The 15,829-nt window shown below is 52.3% G+C and overlaps 1 protein-coding gene across 2 annotated transcripts in view; it reads right to left on the bottom strand.

The window, feature by feature from the left end:
* Window positions 1-6,543: 6,543 nt before the first annotated feature.
* The window catches only part of CXCL12 (C-X-C motif chemokine ligand 12), a 15,389-nt gene continuing 6,103 nt past the window's right edge, over window positions 6,544-15,829 (bottom strand). The window contains exons 3-4 of one of the 2 annotated variants that reach the window (XM_035024162.1): window positions 15,104-15,190; window positions 6,544-9,798 (exon numbers count right to left, since the gene is read on the bottom strand). In XM_035024162.1, coding sequence (XP_034880053.1) covers window positions 9,783-9,798; window positions 15,104-15,190 — 103 coding nt within the window. In that variant the 3' untranslated portion in view covers window positions 6,544-9,782. Of the gene's footprint in view, window positions 9,799-11,132; window positions 12,449-15,103; window positions 15,191-15,829 lie in introns of those variants that run through there. The other variant, XM_035024153.1, reaches the window with a different exon arrangement.

Genomic DNA, 15,829 nt, shown 5'->3' with positions numbered 1-15,829 from the left:
GGGCTGGGAGGAGCAGGACCTTTTGCCATTCTGGCACAAGCCTAGCAGATTCCACACACTTTTTCATTATTTGATGAGGTGGCCAGAGGATTTATCATTTGAAATAGGACATTCTGAGAGAGGAAGGGCACTGTTAGTCATTTTGCTGGGACAACAGGCAGCTACCGGGACTGTCTAGGCACATCAGAATTCTTTAAGGCCTTGGAAAAGGCATCTGAACAGCATCACTGATACCCCTGACTGCCCAAAGAATGACTCCCTCAGCTTCCTCACTTTGAGAATTTTCGGGTTCAAGTCCTCCCTTTCTGGGACCCCAGGTGCCAGGCCCTTGCTCCTTGTGGCCCCGGTGCTGACCCAGTGCACAGGTCCACAATGACCAGGTTTGGGGAGGGCAGCAGGGGCCTCGTGAGCCTGCCACACTGGAGTGGGCTCTCTCACAAGGCCACTTGAGAACACAGGCCTTGGCAGCTATAAGGGAGAGCGCCTTGTGGGTGAGATCTTGTTTTGTTATTCTAGAAAAGCAGAGTGAGCACCGTGCCTTTCCTGGGATGGCTCATACCCAGCCATTTCCAGAGAGTGCACAGAGTGAGCCTTGGGGTCAGAGACACCTGCGCTTGGCTTCCAGAGCTGCAGCCCAGCACATGCGCCTAGGCTTCGGGGGCTCCCCTGCACCTTTCTGAGCCTCCCTGTCCTCATCTGTGCTGGGATCAGCGGCACCTTTACACTGCGTATCAGTCAGGAGCTTTCCCTGGGAAGGACTACCTTCAGTACCAATGCAGAAGCACAGAGCCGGAGGCTCAATACGGGGTAGCGATTATGGCCGTGCCGTCTTGGTTCTTTAATATCACCATTTACTTGTAAAGCCTACAGCTGTTTAGGAGAGAAAAAAAAGCCATTAGATGTCTACCGTGGTGGTAAAATGTAGGCTGATTTTAGAAACATTTGTGTTTTTTAAAAACTCTTATTAAATCAAAGAAATCTGGTGTCCTCTTCTAACTTCTTTCCTTCTACTCAGGGAGGCAAGCCATGTTCATCATCGGGTTTTATGTGCATAAGAGCAGTACATGTTATGAGGATAGTCCACCATAAAAAATTGGATTTGACATTATAAAACACACACATGTGCACACACACACGTGTGCAAATTGCTCTAGTAGGTGTGACATATGCCAACGTTTTCCATACCATTCTCTTCTTTCTTTATTTTTTGGTGCTATTTCACTTTTTAAAAAATTGCTGCTTCTGGGCGCCTGGGTGGCTCAGTTGGTTAAGCGACTGCCTTCGGCTCAGGTCATGATCCCGGAGTCCCGGGATCGAGTCCCGCATCGGGCTCCCTGCTCGGCGGGGGGTCTGCTTCTCCCTCTGACCCTCCCCCCTCTCGTGTGCTCTCTCTCTCATTCTCTCTCTCTCAAATAAATAAATAAAATCTTAAAAAAAAAAAAGAAAAAAAAATTGCTGCTTCTGACAGTCTATACTGATTTCGTAGCCTGAGCTTGCTGAGCATTTCCTCTAGATGGACTCTTAAGCCCCGGACATACACTTGAACCATACAGGGCAGACCCCGACCTGAGCGCAGCAGCTCCCCGCCCACCACCTCTGCCTGGGGAGCTTTGCAAACTGCAAGAAGGGGTTGCCAGGTCCACTGGAGCCTAACAGCGCAGGATCAGTTGGGCCTCCCTCGTCCCAGCCTTGAGATGTGGAGACTCCACAGCTGCTTTGGACTTCTGTCTCTGTGTCCATCACAAGGGAGAGGGCTGTTATCTCGTGGGACTGTGGGGAACACTGAAGAAGGAGTCATCTGAAAAACACCTCTGTGGGTTGGCAGGCAGAGGCTGCTCCCGAAACGTCAGCTGGATGGAAAGCATCTGACCAAGGTGTGTGTTTGTCCTCCCTGGGAACTCTGTCCTGCCTACTTAAGGAGAAGCACCGTGAATGCATTAGCCTTCAGTTCCCCTTGGCTGCTTGAGCACGGGGGCAGGCCCCCACACAGGAAGAACTGGAAAGAGCTGGTCCCTGGCAGGCCTCATTCCCAGGTGCCAAGGTTTGGACATGGTGCTCGAGGGTTCCCACAGTGTCCAGAAGGAGAGGCGCCTCCCCCGGAGCTCAGGAATGCCCCCAAATGATTGTTTCCTCACGGCCTACAAGCCCATGTGACCTGGGCTGATGTTCAGGGAAATGCCTGGAAGAGGCCAGGACAAGGTGAGCCTGTGGCTGCATCTGGGGCCTTCTATGCTGACCAAGACCGGTCGCTCTTCCTCCTGAGCAACTTCCCCAGCTGGGTTGCAGAGCCGGGCTGCTGCCTGGGAGAGTGGAACACTGCCCTGCTGCCACCAGCCTTTCCTGAGTCCTCAGCTCTTCCCCTGACCTCCTTCCCAGGGGGCTGGCCTGCCATCCGCCGCCCCAAGTCAGGCCTGGGATGGAGCAGTAGCAGCAGAGGCCCCATCCCCGGACCCTGGGCCAGTTGTAGTTGCCCTCCTCCTGGGCCCTGGCTGCAAAGCCCAGGCCTAATGGACCCCAGGCCAGCACTGAAACCCCTACGATCTGCACAGGAAGTGTGTGCAGGTTCCCACAGGAGCAAGGAGCACTCAGAAGGAGGTGCCCAGGGGGACAGGGATGAGTCTTCAATCTCGGTCACAGGAACTGAACCACTATGGCTTTCCGTGCTCTGGGGACTCCAGGGGGAAGCCTCAGGCACGGGGGATGCTAGATATGAGGAAAGGTGTGTGTGTGTGTGACCAGCCGATATGTGCACAGTGGCGTGAGGTGAATTTGGTGCTAAATGATGACTTCACAGTGTGCCCTTGAGTGTGGGAATGAACACGTGACCTTGTGAGGTGAGTCCTGCTATCTTCATCTCAGAGATGTGTGAAGAAAGACTCCAATGTGTTAACCTCCTGTTGATTTATCAGGCAGTCATTCCAAAAATACTTCTAGGTGCTGGCCACAAAGTGAGCAAAACAGACCAAGCCCCTCTCTTCCCGTGTGGTTTGAACCTTCTCATGTGAAGCGGGCAGCGCATGGGTGGCTGGCAGAAGGGGCTGTGCCTTGGGGGAGGCCGAGCAGGATAAGGGGGCCGTGCATCGGGGAAGGGCCGCAGGCTGGGGGAGTCTGCCAAGGCTCTCCTGACAAGGTGGTGGCCCACAGAGACTGAATGAAGGGAGGGGGTGAGCCATGTGCTATCTGGGCTGAGGCTACCCAGCACAAAAGTCCCCGGCCAGGGGCAGTCCTGGCCTGATCAAGGGCGAGGGAGCCTCTGTGGCGGGAGCAGAGAGAGTGGTGAGGTCAGGGAGATGGCAGGAGCCAGTTGGTGTAAACCTCCACTGGTTAAAAACTGGAGGGTGTGAATAGGGGTGGCATGACCAGGCGGCTCGGCAGGCCACTGCGGGGGCGACGGTGGGGGGCGGGAGCTGGACCAAGATGGCAGCCGTGAGAAGTGATCGGATTCTGGGTATATTTTGAAGGTTAACTAATTGGGTTTGTTAATGATTTAGTTCAGGGTTGTAAGGGAATAAAATAAATCCAAGATGGCTATGTGGTTTTGGCCTGAGCACCTGGAAGGAATGGAGTTGTTATTTACAGAAATGGGGATGAGCAGGTTGAGGGACGTGGAAAAGAGGAGTTTCCTTTTGCAAATGATCACTTTCAGAGGAGGAGGGGGTGTCCAAGCCCAGAGCCCAGGAGAGAGATCCGTCTGGGTTCCTCAGCCTTTGCATGGTGTTCAAGGCCAGGAGAGTGAATGAGGTCACCTGGTATGAATACAGAGCATCCGAGGACTGACCTAAGGGTGTCCTTGTGTTTGGGTGTCTGGAGGATGAGGAGGACACAGAAAAAAAATGGGAAGGTATGAAGCTGAAGAAGCAGTCAGGAATGGTCTCCTGAGAGCCAACGAGACCGTGTATTTCAAGGAGGGTGACCAGTGCTGTCAAGTTTGCCGGGAGCCCGAGGAAGCTGAGAATTGATACCTGACCATTGCATTTCCCGACGGCTCAGTGACAACCTTAACAACGAGCAGGTCTAGTGGAGTGAGTGGTAGGGTCAAAATTCTAGTTGGGGGTGGGTTTTTCAAGAAAGAGAAGAGAGAGAGGAGGAGAGAAAGTGGACACGGGAAATATAGACCACTCTTGTGAAGACTTGCGTGTGATGAGAAGCAGAGGAGGGCGGACGTGGTAGGAGACAGAGGGCTGAAGAATCCCATGTTGGGCTTGCTTCTATTTTCACTTCATTTGGTTTCCTATGGGAGATATTAGAGCATGTTGGTGTGTTGATGTAGAGTCAAAGATTGCTGGTGCAGGTGAGAGGGGGAGTCGGGAGAGGTGTCCTTGGACAGGTGAGAAGCTGGGCTCCGGGGCCGGGTGTAGGGTAGCAAGGGAGCAGGGCGCTTCCTGCCCGGTGAGAGCGGTGGCCGTGGACCAGAGGTGGGGCTCATGAATCCCCTTTCTTATTGTTGCCTTTCCTTCTGACTAGGAGCCAGACCATCAGCGGAGTGAGGAGGGGGGAGGATGAAACGTGTTAAAGGGAGAGAAGGAAGTATGGAAGGAGCACTCGGCTTTGTTTCTGTTTGGTTTCATGGGCCAAGAGGTAGCTGCAACTCATTTGCTCTAAAATGAGTGTTGACTCTTGAAAACTTAGCAGAGCAACCTCCTTGAAATCTGAGAGTAGCTCCAGGCCCAGGTAGGAACGCGGGGAGTGGGGGGGGGTGGTGTGGCTTGCCCGGAGGCTGCTAGCTGCACCACCTGCTCGCACGTCAAATGTCTGTTAAACACCCACCGTGACGAGTCCTCTTTGAGGCACTGGGAACACGGCTCCCCCCATCCCCACCAGGACTCTGTGCAGCGCCCTGGGGGATGCCCTAGGGAGGGACTCCACCTGGGAACTCCATTTTCCCAGTTTGTTCTCAGGGGAGCTCTCCACAGGCTGATGATTACCTCACTACAAGTGATGTAGGTAAGTTGGGTCGGTGCTGGTGGGTGCCTTCAAGGATGGAAGAGAGCCTAGCCCCTAAACAGAATCTGTGCACCTTTTGTGGGGGTGCTTAGGGGATGCCTCTGGGTCCTTTATCAGTCCCAATATGGCAGCAAGCACAAGCTTAAAGGGTACCTCCTTGGAGTGCTAGCTGAAGTCCTATTTACCATGCTCTACCAAAAGGCTCATGTAATTGCAAGTCAGTCCCTTGGACTGCGGCCTCCATGAGCTCAGGGAGCAGGCCGTCCTGCTCCCCACAGCATCCAAACTGCCTCCTCCAGGGCCTGGTGCAGCTGCTGTCGGCCAACTGCACGGAGACCAGTAGCCCTGCGAAGCTACATCGTTCTGAAGAGTCAATATCATTCTGAAATCTTGATACTTAACCCAGACGGTGTCGGTTCCTGGTGCCAGAAGTGTGGTGGTGTGTGCTGGGACCAGCATGCAAAGGTGCTCAGGGAACCTATAAGACCCAAACAAGAGGTTTCTCCCCGCCTGCTCACCTTTCAAAATCACCTCTAGCTCCAGGTATCTGAGCACTGCTGAGGCCTAAGGAGAGGCAGGTGGACCCCAGGAAACAGCAGGTGGAGAAGGAGCGAAGCATATCCTACCGGCGTCTAGTGTGCCCAACTCCTGGGGATGCTAAGCTTCTGGGTTAGAGCTGCAGAGGCTGGGACTCAGGGCAAGTGGTGTGTCTTAAGTCACGGAGGGAGCAGAGAAAAGACCTGGATCCAAGCACTGCTCTGCGACTCTGCAAAACCCACGCTCGTCCCCGGACACCATGCTGTCTCTTGCCATGGCCTCCTCGAATACTTCTTTCCTCCTCCAGTCCATCTGCAACTGAGCAACCACATCAAAGCCACCCTATAGAGAGCTGGGAGGTTCCGAGCACAGGGGTAACGTGGTCATGTCTGGGCCAACGGGCAGAGGGTCTGAGGACAGAGCAATCTGGACTCAGACATTTGGGGCTTCTGTACTGGCCCCTCCTTTCCAGTGCGGTTGACTGTGGACCAGAAAAAATGTAGAAGAAAGTGTGACAGGCTGACCTCTATGAGGACAGAAGCCTATCAGGCTCACCGCCTGGTCAAGTATCCAGGGCAGTGCTGGCGGGCAGCTGTTGAGAGATTCAGTAAGTTTCCAGAAGGCCCCAGCGCAGGACAGAAAATATGCCCAGGGTGCTGGGTCCTTGATGGTGCCTTCAGGGACCAGCCGCTGTTGTCCTCCACTGGCCTGGGAAGTACCAAATGGAGGCTTCCTTCCCCACAGCTGACAGGCAACTATGTGGGCCCTTGCACAAAACCATCCCTTCTGGAGTAGAGGACTGGCTTGCCTTTAAGAAGGGATTCCAGCAAAACAAGGACATTCAGAGAAAAGAGAGTGCCTTTCCCCCTGCTACAGATCAGTTGACTAGGAGAGGCAAGCATGCCCCCAGAATTTTCCTTATGATTAGCGTGATTGCAATGGCCTGTTTTCCACTAACCAGTGCAGCTGGGATTACGCGACTCCTCCCGTGCTGGGTTGGAGGAAGAAAAACCGGGTTTGGAAAATTCCGAATGGCAAGACTAATTTCAAACTGTTGGCTGCTACATTTGAATACATGTCTTTATTAGGAAAATTGTAAGTGCACATACATCTTTTCATTGATATGACTTCAAAGTAGAAATGGCTGTTTCTCAAAAGGAGTTGTTATTTGTTAAAAAAAAAAAAAAGCACACCGCATACAGGAAGCTGCCTTCTCCTGGACCATTTTCACATTATCTGGGAGATGTATTTAAACAACACAAAATACAGTATTCATCACATTCAACACTGAACCCATCACTGCCCGGAGACTGAGAAGCCAGCGAGGTTCCTGACGCATAAGTAGCCTGGGAGTTTTTTTTCAACTTGGCCATGTCAGTGGTCTGCTTAGGGGACTTGAAGGTTTGTAGGGAGCATTTCCCAGGGATGGGGCTCCCTCGGAATGGGTCAGGGAGGATGGGTACAGGGACCCCACAATTCTCATCCTGCTGCAGAAGGGTGCACCGCCTGGGGCAGGGGTGGGGGTGATAAACTCCCCGTGGGGAGCCCATGGCCATAACATCAAGCAGCAGTCAGAAAAGGAAGGTCAAATCGGATCCAATGAAAAAGCTTACAAGTTATCTGGATTTCACATGGGGCGGGGGGTCGGGGAGAGGGGTGGGACTGCAACTATTTGCTCTTCAGGCCCTCTGCTCCAAGCTGAACCTCCTTTCTCTGGAGGACAGGCGCACACGCAGAGGGTCCCCCTCCTGAGCCTCCTCGCTGGGGTCTCAGCACCTGAACAGGGCTGGACGAAGAACAGTACACACAACACATGGCGCAGATTCGGATATAAACACACAGCACTTCCGTGAGTCCCAGCCCCACCCCGGCCCCACAGCTGCCTGGGTCCTGATGCAAAGGCTGGCCAGGGAGGACAACCCTGGAGGTTACAAGGAGCCCAAGGGAAGGTCAGGTGGAGCAGCACTGGACAAGGAGTAACAGCTGGGTGACCCCTAATCAAGGGATGCACTTGACTTGTATTTTTAAAGCAAAAGGGGATCGGGAGAGCCTTTTCCTTTGCAAATAGACTATTTAAATGCATATTTGCTTTCGCTGGGCAGTCTCTGTTTAGGAGCAGATTGCAAGTAGGGCGATTGTTAGGCAGATAACTTTCCCTGTGGTTTCTACTCTTATCTATTTTTCCCTCTTTTGGGGAGAAAGGAATGATTCTTTATTTGAGTGTAGTCAAGATTTAGGGCCATGTTTTTCTGGGAGTAACAGATTTAATGGTTCTGGTTCATGGATTCCAAAGGAGAGGACGGTTCCAAATTTTCCATCAGAGTTTTAAATATCTTGGATTACTTAGAAAATGCCCATCCCACTGGAAACTCGATCATTTCACGTATAGTTCAGGAGACCTGCAGTGACAGTTTAATTTCAAAAGAGGGTCCTGAGACCAGTTCCGTATTCCTTATAATTAATAAAGGTTCCTGTACTCTATTTTATTCAATATAACATAGCTGACTTGAAGATACAGATTTTTGTTTGGCTGATGGATTGTCTTTCTACCATGAAGATCCTATATAAAGGAATATTTATGGAATTGCTTTAAACATGTTACTGATAACCCAAAGATTATTACACCTAAAAACACCTACAATTCAAGATTATTTTACTATAATATACTTCCTGCATGTTATTTACAGTGTCCTGTCAATGGATACAGTTCCTAGTTTTGCCCTTCTTTTTTTCCGCTTTCTTACTTTAAAATTTTTTCCTGGGCTATTTAACCAAAGGGGCAAAGTATTAGACAAAATGTGAAACAAAGCACAATAAGCAAAAACCCCTCAAGTGCCCACCTGTTCAAAAAGTGAGATTTTTAAACTGTTTAATGCAAGTCTACAAACTGGTCTCAGTAAAGGGAAACACGCTACATGTTAAGGTTTTAACCTACTTTCCCAAACATCCCCTTTCCTAAGAGGAATGCCCTGCTGGATGTTCTGGAAGCACAAGATAACACTAGTGGCCAAGTCCAGAGGCCGCTGTGCAAGGTAGCAAATGATGGAATTGCCAGGTGGGGAAAAAGATGAGGTTCGATTTTAATTGGGAAGGAATCTTCATGTCCAGGATTAACTGTTTTGTGGACCAGGTTTTCAAAAACCAAAAAAGAGTTGATTTTCACGTGATTGCCAAAAGAATCGCGTGCTTGGCGAACGGAGACAAAACTCCCCGTGGTTCCGAGATATGGACACCTGTGGGAGCATGGAGGGCTGGTGTATCTCCCAGGTCAACACTGCTGCAAACCGAATTCCCTTGGGCTCTGCGGATCCATCCTGGGTTTGTGATCAGTGGAGAAACCCAGGCTGCCTACCGGAGAGGCTCACAGCCCTAATCAGAAACCTGGTCAAAAGGCATCTCCTGACTCTGAGTCTTTGCATACAAGGAGCTGACTGTGCACACAGCGAGGATGTTGGCTTTGAACAAGAACACAGGATTGAACAACAGACAATATTCCAAACAAGACACAGATGTGCACAGTGTTTTCAGAACCGGGTGACACGAGACATTTTGATTTGCTTCTTGGTGCCCAGTTTAAATTAAAGCTTTGGTCTTGAGAGAGTCTTTTTCCGGGTTGATGGAGACAGTCTTGGATACACATGATGATGGATGAGAGAGAGAATGATGGGAAGAACGTGATGGGATGTAGAGAAGAGCTGAGGATGAGGGGCGCATCTCCCCCTACCTTGGCCTCACACTCCTGGCCTGCCTCAGCTTGGGGAAGCTCTGCCATGCTCACCGAAAGGGAAGACCCCAGCCCTCACTCTGGGGAAGGGTGAGGCTCCTGCCTGGCCCTCTAAACCTAACCCTTCTCCACCCCCTGCACGGGGCAGCCTTCACTAGGGTTTGGCCCAGGCCGACTGGCTCTGATACCTCCTGGTGGCTCTCCATCCTAGGACAGGATGATCGGGGTTCCCAGCCTGTACAGCTCAGGGAGATACAACACTCAGGAACCTCTGGCCAGGCAAGGGGCTCCATGGGAAAGATATTATAAGAAAGCAAGTAAAATAACGGCCTTAGTCTAAGTTCCTATCTGTCACCAGTGACATTGGATAATCAAACTAAATGAAGAATAAACACCATATATTTTGCTACATAATCAAATGGTGAAAGTAAGGCAAACTGTGCAAAACGAAGCCCTTGGAAATGCACTGGACCCTGCCTGGGTGCAGGGGAGCCGCTGCGGGCTCTTGCTAACACTGCTTTCAGACCCGGGCTCCTACTGTAAGGCTTCCTCAGGCGTCTGACCCCACCTGCGCCTCTCACATCTTGAACCTCCTGTTAACAAGAACAGAGGGAGACACCATTAAGGCGGGTTCCCACAGCGGCCAGGTCGCTCGCCTGAGACGCCGAGCCCCACGGCGGCAGGGCTCCCAACTCCTGACTTCCAAATCGCCGGCTGTGCCTCCCTTCCGAGGCCCTGGGAAGGGGGAGCGTGGTGAGAGGCAGCAGGGGGAGGGGGGCTGAAGCGGAGGGATGGGTGGAAGGTGGGAAGTGGAGAAGACAGACGGGCGCGGGCAGCACGGGGCACAGCAGATGAACAAGAGCACACGGACAGACAGCATGGCACAGTGCTCACACGACAGGGCAGGCGGGGCGCCCCACCAGGGCCCAGCACCCATGGAGGGCTGCCAGCCCCCCGCCCAAGCATGGCCCCGTCTCACTCCGAGCCCGGAGGAGGCTGCCTGCTCCTCCGAGGCCTTGGCACCATCAACCGCCTCCATGGACCCCCTGCCCTCCCGACTGGCCCCAGGGTCTCTTGGCCAGCACGGCGGGGGTGGCCCCAGGCAGCGCCGGAACCCAGTGCCATTCACTTGGCCCAGCTGCGTGAGTGCTGCCTAGTTTCAACCCACAACAGAATGGAGGCCGGCTCTCCACTCTTCCAGGGCACCACGCTGGCTTGTCAGATACAGTGAGGGCCACAGGACTGAGCTTGTTTGCTTTTCTTAACCTTGGGCCAACTGTCTGAGTCCCCGCAGCCCCAGCTCCCCCAGCAGGAGTGGGAGGCTCTGCTGTCCTGAGCACTGCAGAAAGCAGTCTGTCACCTCAGGGCAGCCATAGCTTGACCCCTCATGGCTAGATGGCGAGCAGCCCTCCATGGTGTCCAGGATGGACCTGCCACCCCTCTCTAGGCACAGAGATGTGCTGATCCTGCTGCAGGAAGAATGGAGAGCATGGGGCCACAGGTCTGACCGGCTCTGGGGTGCCTTTGTAAGAGGAGGACTACCCCAGCCAATGTCCCCCAGACCAGGCCTGCTGCTAGCTTCCACAGAAGACTGCAGCCCTGGGCAGATCAGCAAACAGCCCAGTGCCTTCCGAGGCGGGGAGGGTGCCTTCTGCACGCCCAGGAGCAGGCCTGCTAAGCCCAGGGCTGGTGAGAGGGGTGCAGGCTGCGAGTCAGCCGGATAAAAGGGAGGGCGATGGGGACTAAAAGGTCTTTGGCTGCAGCACCCTAGCAGGACACTTCTCTAGTGGAGAAAAGGAATGCCCCCAGAGCTCTAGGCTGCCGTCACGGAGGAAGGCACTAAAGCACAAGGGACCAGTGCGCCAGGGGAGTCTGACAGGCGGGGACCTTGGATTTTCTTCTCCTGATTCCACCTGTTCTGTCCTCCAACCACTTCATCTTTCTGGGTCCACATACTGAATTATGACCAAGGGCCTGGGGTGCAGGGTGAGTGTTTATGAGGGACAGGAGGATGGGGAGAACAGTCCAGATATGCGAGGTGTCCTCTTTCAAAGTACTACTGAAATCAGGACCTTGCTCTCCCACGTGATCACCCTCCTTCTGATCCAAATTAGAGAGACTAGGCAAGAAATCTTAAGACATAAATCTGTGGGTGGTATGAGGAAAGTTCTAGAACTTTCTAGAACACCATGTTCACTTTAAGCAGATATTTCCCATGAGTGAGGACTGAGGCAGCTGTGTCCTGGAACCTAATCGCACAGGGTCACAGAGCCTCTCCCGGCAGAAGGTGGGTGGGGATAGGCCCTTCACACAGTTCCTCCATGTCGGGGACCCGTTTAAAGAATCTATAAAGTGAATTGCCCGGCCCAGAGGCTCCCTGAGAAGTATTTTCCACAGCTGCTCCCTGGGAATGTGGAACTCCCACCTACTTTCCCCACCGGGTGTGCAGAAACCACCCCTGCTCAGAGGTAAAGCGGCTCTCACAGCCTCGGGCCTAGCGAGGGGCTGCTGGACAAGTCCCACCCCAGGCCGCAGAGGGGTGGAGGGCCAGGCAGCAGGCACTTGGGAAAAAAGAGTCAGTTAGCACCTGCAAAAGGCATGGCCACAGCTGCCCCATGGAGGCAGTGACGGGCGGCACCAGCAGCAGTCAAGGGGAGGGCAGGAGGCGCATGTCCCTTGCTGGCCGAGGCTCCCACTGCTGGGCTAGCGATGGCTCTGTGCAGCTGGGCAGCCACACCCTGGCCTCAGCAGGAAGGCAGATCGTGAGGGTGTGGGGCCGGGCGGGCTCCGGAGCCCTTCTGAGAGAGGGAGTGGAGGGCAGGGTGCGAGGCAGCCCAGGGCAAGGCTGGCGAGACCTGGGCCACTCCAGAGCCCCGAGCAGAGTCTCCTCGTCCCAGACCGCAGCCCCAGTCTCTGCACAACTACTTTCTTCATAACTTAGCAGACCAGGAAGGGCCTGAAAATGCACATAAATACAGGAGCCTGTGTGGCCACGGGAACGCTACTCCTCCACGGAGGTCTGAGCCCCTGCGCAGAAGGCGGGGCGGGGGGGAAGGGGTCTGCCCTGGAGGAGGGTTAGAGCAAATTTACAAAGCGCCGGGGGAGACAAGAGCAGCGTGCACTGCGGTCCATCTCGAAGTGGCAGATAACTAGTTTTTCCTTTTCTGAGCAGCCTTTCTCTTCTTCTGTCGCTTCTTTTTTCCTATCTTTTCTCTTTTCCCCATTTTTTCTTCTCTGCGCCCCCTTAGATAAAATTAGTAGAACCATTAATGATCTTGAAATACACAGGGGTCTGTTTCAGTCTGCACAATTTTTTAACACTGCCCTGGGTATCTGTTTAACTTTGTCTTCAGTCTTAGGCCTGGAGGCCCCTGGGCAAAGCACCGTCCATCAGTACTTCATTAAAATAAATCAGACATTTTCCCCAATTCAATGAAAAATGTTAGCTGGCCTTCCAGAACATCTGGGAACTGGTTACAGCCATGGGCCAAGGTATCAGCCTGGCCCTGGCTCCAGCTATCGCCTGAGGCTTCCAACCCTGAAGGGCATTCACATCTGAAAGGGTGTGAAGTCCACGCTCTGGGCCAGGCTGGACTTGGCCTTCTAACTCACCTCAATCCCACCTCCTCTGGCTTCCTTCCTTCTCAGCGCAGAGCTGAACTCTGCTGTAGCTACAAAAAAATACTTCCATTTCAAATCGAATCATGTGTTGCATTCAGGCAGCCATCCAGGAGAGGAGAAAGAAGGCGGGCCTGATCCCACCTTCTCCTTTCTGGATGCCTGGGGACACCCCTTGGGAATGACTGGGATTGTTCTGGAGAGCAAGGGAGAGAGCTGGTTAGCAGAATTTGATTAGAGCAACTGGCTCATGATTGTCACATTAAAATGATTCAAGCTGAATGGTATTTAATGATTTATGGGGTAAGGCCACCTGTTCCCATGAAAGCTTGCTATTAACCATGGCCTGGGATTACGGGATTTTTACATGGGTAAATGTGAAAGCTGGATATTATGAGAGTTGAGTCTCTGGAGATTACGTGGGGATGTTAGGAGAACCAAGGAAGAGGAGGAAGGAGAAGAGGAATTAGTGAGTCAAATATTATTCTTCAGAAAACTAGCACTGCTGTTTCCATTGGGTTAACAAAAAAAAAGGCACAAAAATTTGAGTGGCAGCTCTAATCTGCTCCTGAGCAAGGCCCACGCTCACAAGCGAAGTTGGCAGGAGGGATCTAAGGCACCTGACCAGCAGGCCACCTTACCTTCATCAACTCGACAAATGTATCTGAGCCCCATGTCTAACAGCTGATAGATTTTACTTCCGGTAAATAAATTCCCACGTACAGTAGGAGGTTGATACCATGAAACAATTAGCATTTTATTGCTAGTGCATATAATGTCACATTTGATACAATTTTAGTACAAGTGAAAAAATACACTGTGGCTAACATTAAAAAGCTGTAATCACATTTATAGATCATATATATTTCTTTACAAATTGCCAGTAGTTCAAGATAATAGAGAAATGTAACCTACTGACATTCATATGGCTCCACTTCAAATATATGAATTGTTCGACTATAAATATATTCTGAAATACATTTGTTTTCTAAAGAAACATAAAAAAAATGTGCACAAAAAATATATAAAAAAATGCCTTGCAAAAAGTTACAAATACCACCAGGCCCATCTGTGGATCACATTTATGCATGGAAATGTCCCCTTGCCAACATTTCTGATTGGAAACTGAAACCCTGCTGTGGTTTCAGGAGGAGGGGTTCGTGGCAAGAGGCTCATTTATTCATTTATTTTGTTCACTTCTGATTTCAGAGACCTCAGAGTTTCTAGAGCCTCCGTGGCCTATATAAGCCTCAGAGGCAATCACAGAAACCGAATTCCTCAAAACAAGTTCTCAGATGGAAAATTGCATTTGATTCTGCAAAGACCGGCCTTTCGAGGGAAGGCGGAGACATGATCTTCCACCCCCGTCCCCCCACCCCAGGAGAGGGCCAGCCCCATTCTGGAGAAGGCCAGAGAAGATTCTCACAGAGGGCCTGAGCAGGAGGGGAGGGCAAAGGGAGGAGGGGGCTGCAGGGCAGTGCTCTGGCAATCACCCTCCTCCCCACGGAGCATGTACAGAAATGAGAAGCAGAAGCAAGAGGAAAGCATGCTATTCATGTGGCACGGAGAGGCCTGGGAATGGCCGGGAGGGGGTCTCTGAGCACAGTCCCCAGTGACAGTAGCTTCTACGTGGAGCCTAAAGATCCAACCCCTGAGCTGGAGAGAGGAGGTGGGGGCGGCGGCCGCTGCCTAGCGCTGGCCAGTATCTGAGTCACCTGGGGGGGTGTCATTCCCGGAGGGGCACTCCTTGCGGAGGCCACCCATAGCCTTCCTCCAAGCCTGCTGAGTCTGGAGGAAGGAGACTTTTCTGAGCTCCATGCTTGGCCATCACCTGACTGTGCCCAGATGCCCCGGGGGCAAGGAAGAAAAGTTCCAAAGCAAACCAAATACAGATCTTGAAGTAATCACTGATTTAAAAAAAAGATAATGGGAATGATGAGGATTGCGATGATCGGGAGAGAGCTGACAGTGGGAAATGCTGTTGCGACAACATGATTTCTTAGAAAAACCCCAGCTATAAAACAGCCAATGCACAAGGGTCTGGGGCACAGGGGAATAAAAGCTGCAGGATCGTACCAGACACTATAAATGCGGATGTCTACATGCTGGGCAAACCTCAAGCCCGTTCCCAGGTCAGTGCACTACCCGTCCCCCCCAAGGCACACCTGGTCCTCCCCATCCAGGCCATCCTCCCCCACACCTCGCCCTTCCATCTGCCATACGATGTTAGCTTTCCTCAAGTGGATCTAGCGGAAAGTCCTTTTTGGCTGTTGTGCTTACTTGTTTAAAGCTTTCTCCAGGTATTCCTGAATCCACTTCAATTTCGGGTCAATGCACACTTGTCTATTGTTGTTCTTCAGCCTTGCCCTGCCAAAAGAGAAGAGACCACAGTGTGCCGCTGAATGGAAGGAGGCGTTGTCGTGATCTGGACCCTGGCTCATCAGACACCCACGTCAGGGCCCTCATGAGCACCAGGGCCCCACGTGGCAGGCTCAGGGTCAGGAGGAACTCAAGATGGGGAAACACGTCCCTAGCAGTGGGCCAAGTCATACCGCAGAGATAAGGGAAGGTGGAACGTGTCTTCACAGTGGAGTCCGGGGACAGCGCACGCCAGGGAACATCTGAGTTGGCCTTTGAAGGATGCGGAGGAGCTGGGCAAGTGGAATAAGGGGGGAGGGAAAAGCAAGAGCAAGGGCATCAAAGGGGGTAAGTGCACGGAGGATGTGCAGGAAGATGGGCTGCCCGAGAGGCAGGTGGCCAGATGTTAGGGCAAAAGAGTGGGACTTTCTCTGCAAGATTATGGGTACTTACGCTGGAGAGGGACAAAGGCAGATTTTTATTTGGATAGATCATCTTGAAAGTACATGGGAGACAGACTTAAGAGTGAGCCTGGAAGTAGGAGATTTGAAAAGAGGTACTGCAATAGTCTGGGGAAGAGAGGCCACAGGGTGTGAGGGAGGGACAGTGCGGGTGGGGGGTGACAGGACAGTGAGGGAGGGACAGTGC

This window comes from Mirounga leonina, unplaced genomic scaffold (genome assembly GCF_011800145.1).
Source record: "Mirounga leonina isolate KUSES-001 unplaced genomic scaffold, KU_Mleo_1.0 Mir_114, whole genome shotgun sequence".
NCBI lineage: Eukaryota > Metazoa > Chordata > Mammalia > Carnivora > Phocidae > Mirounga > Mirounga leonina.
This window is presented reverse-complemented; position numbering and strand designations above follow the sequence as displayed.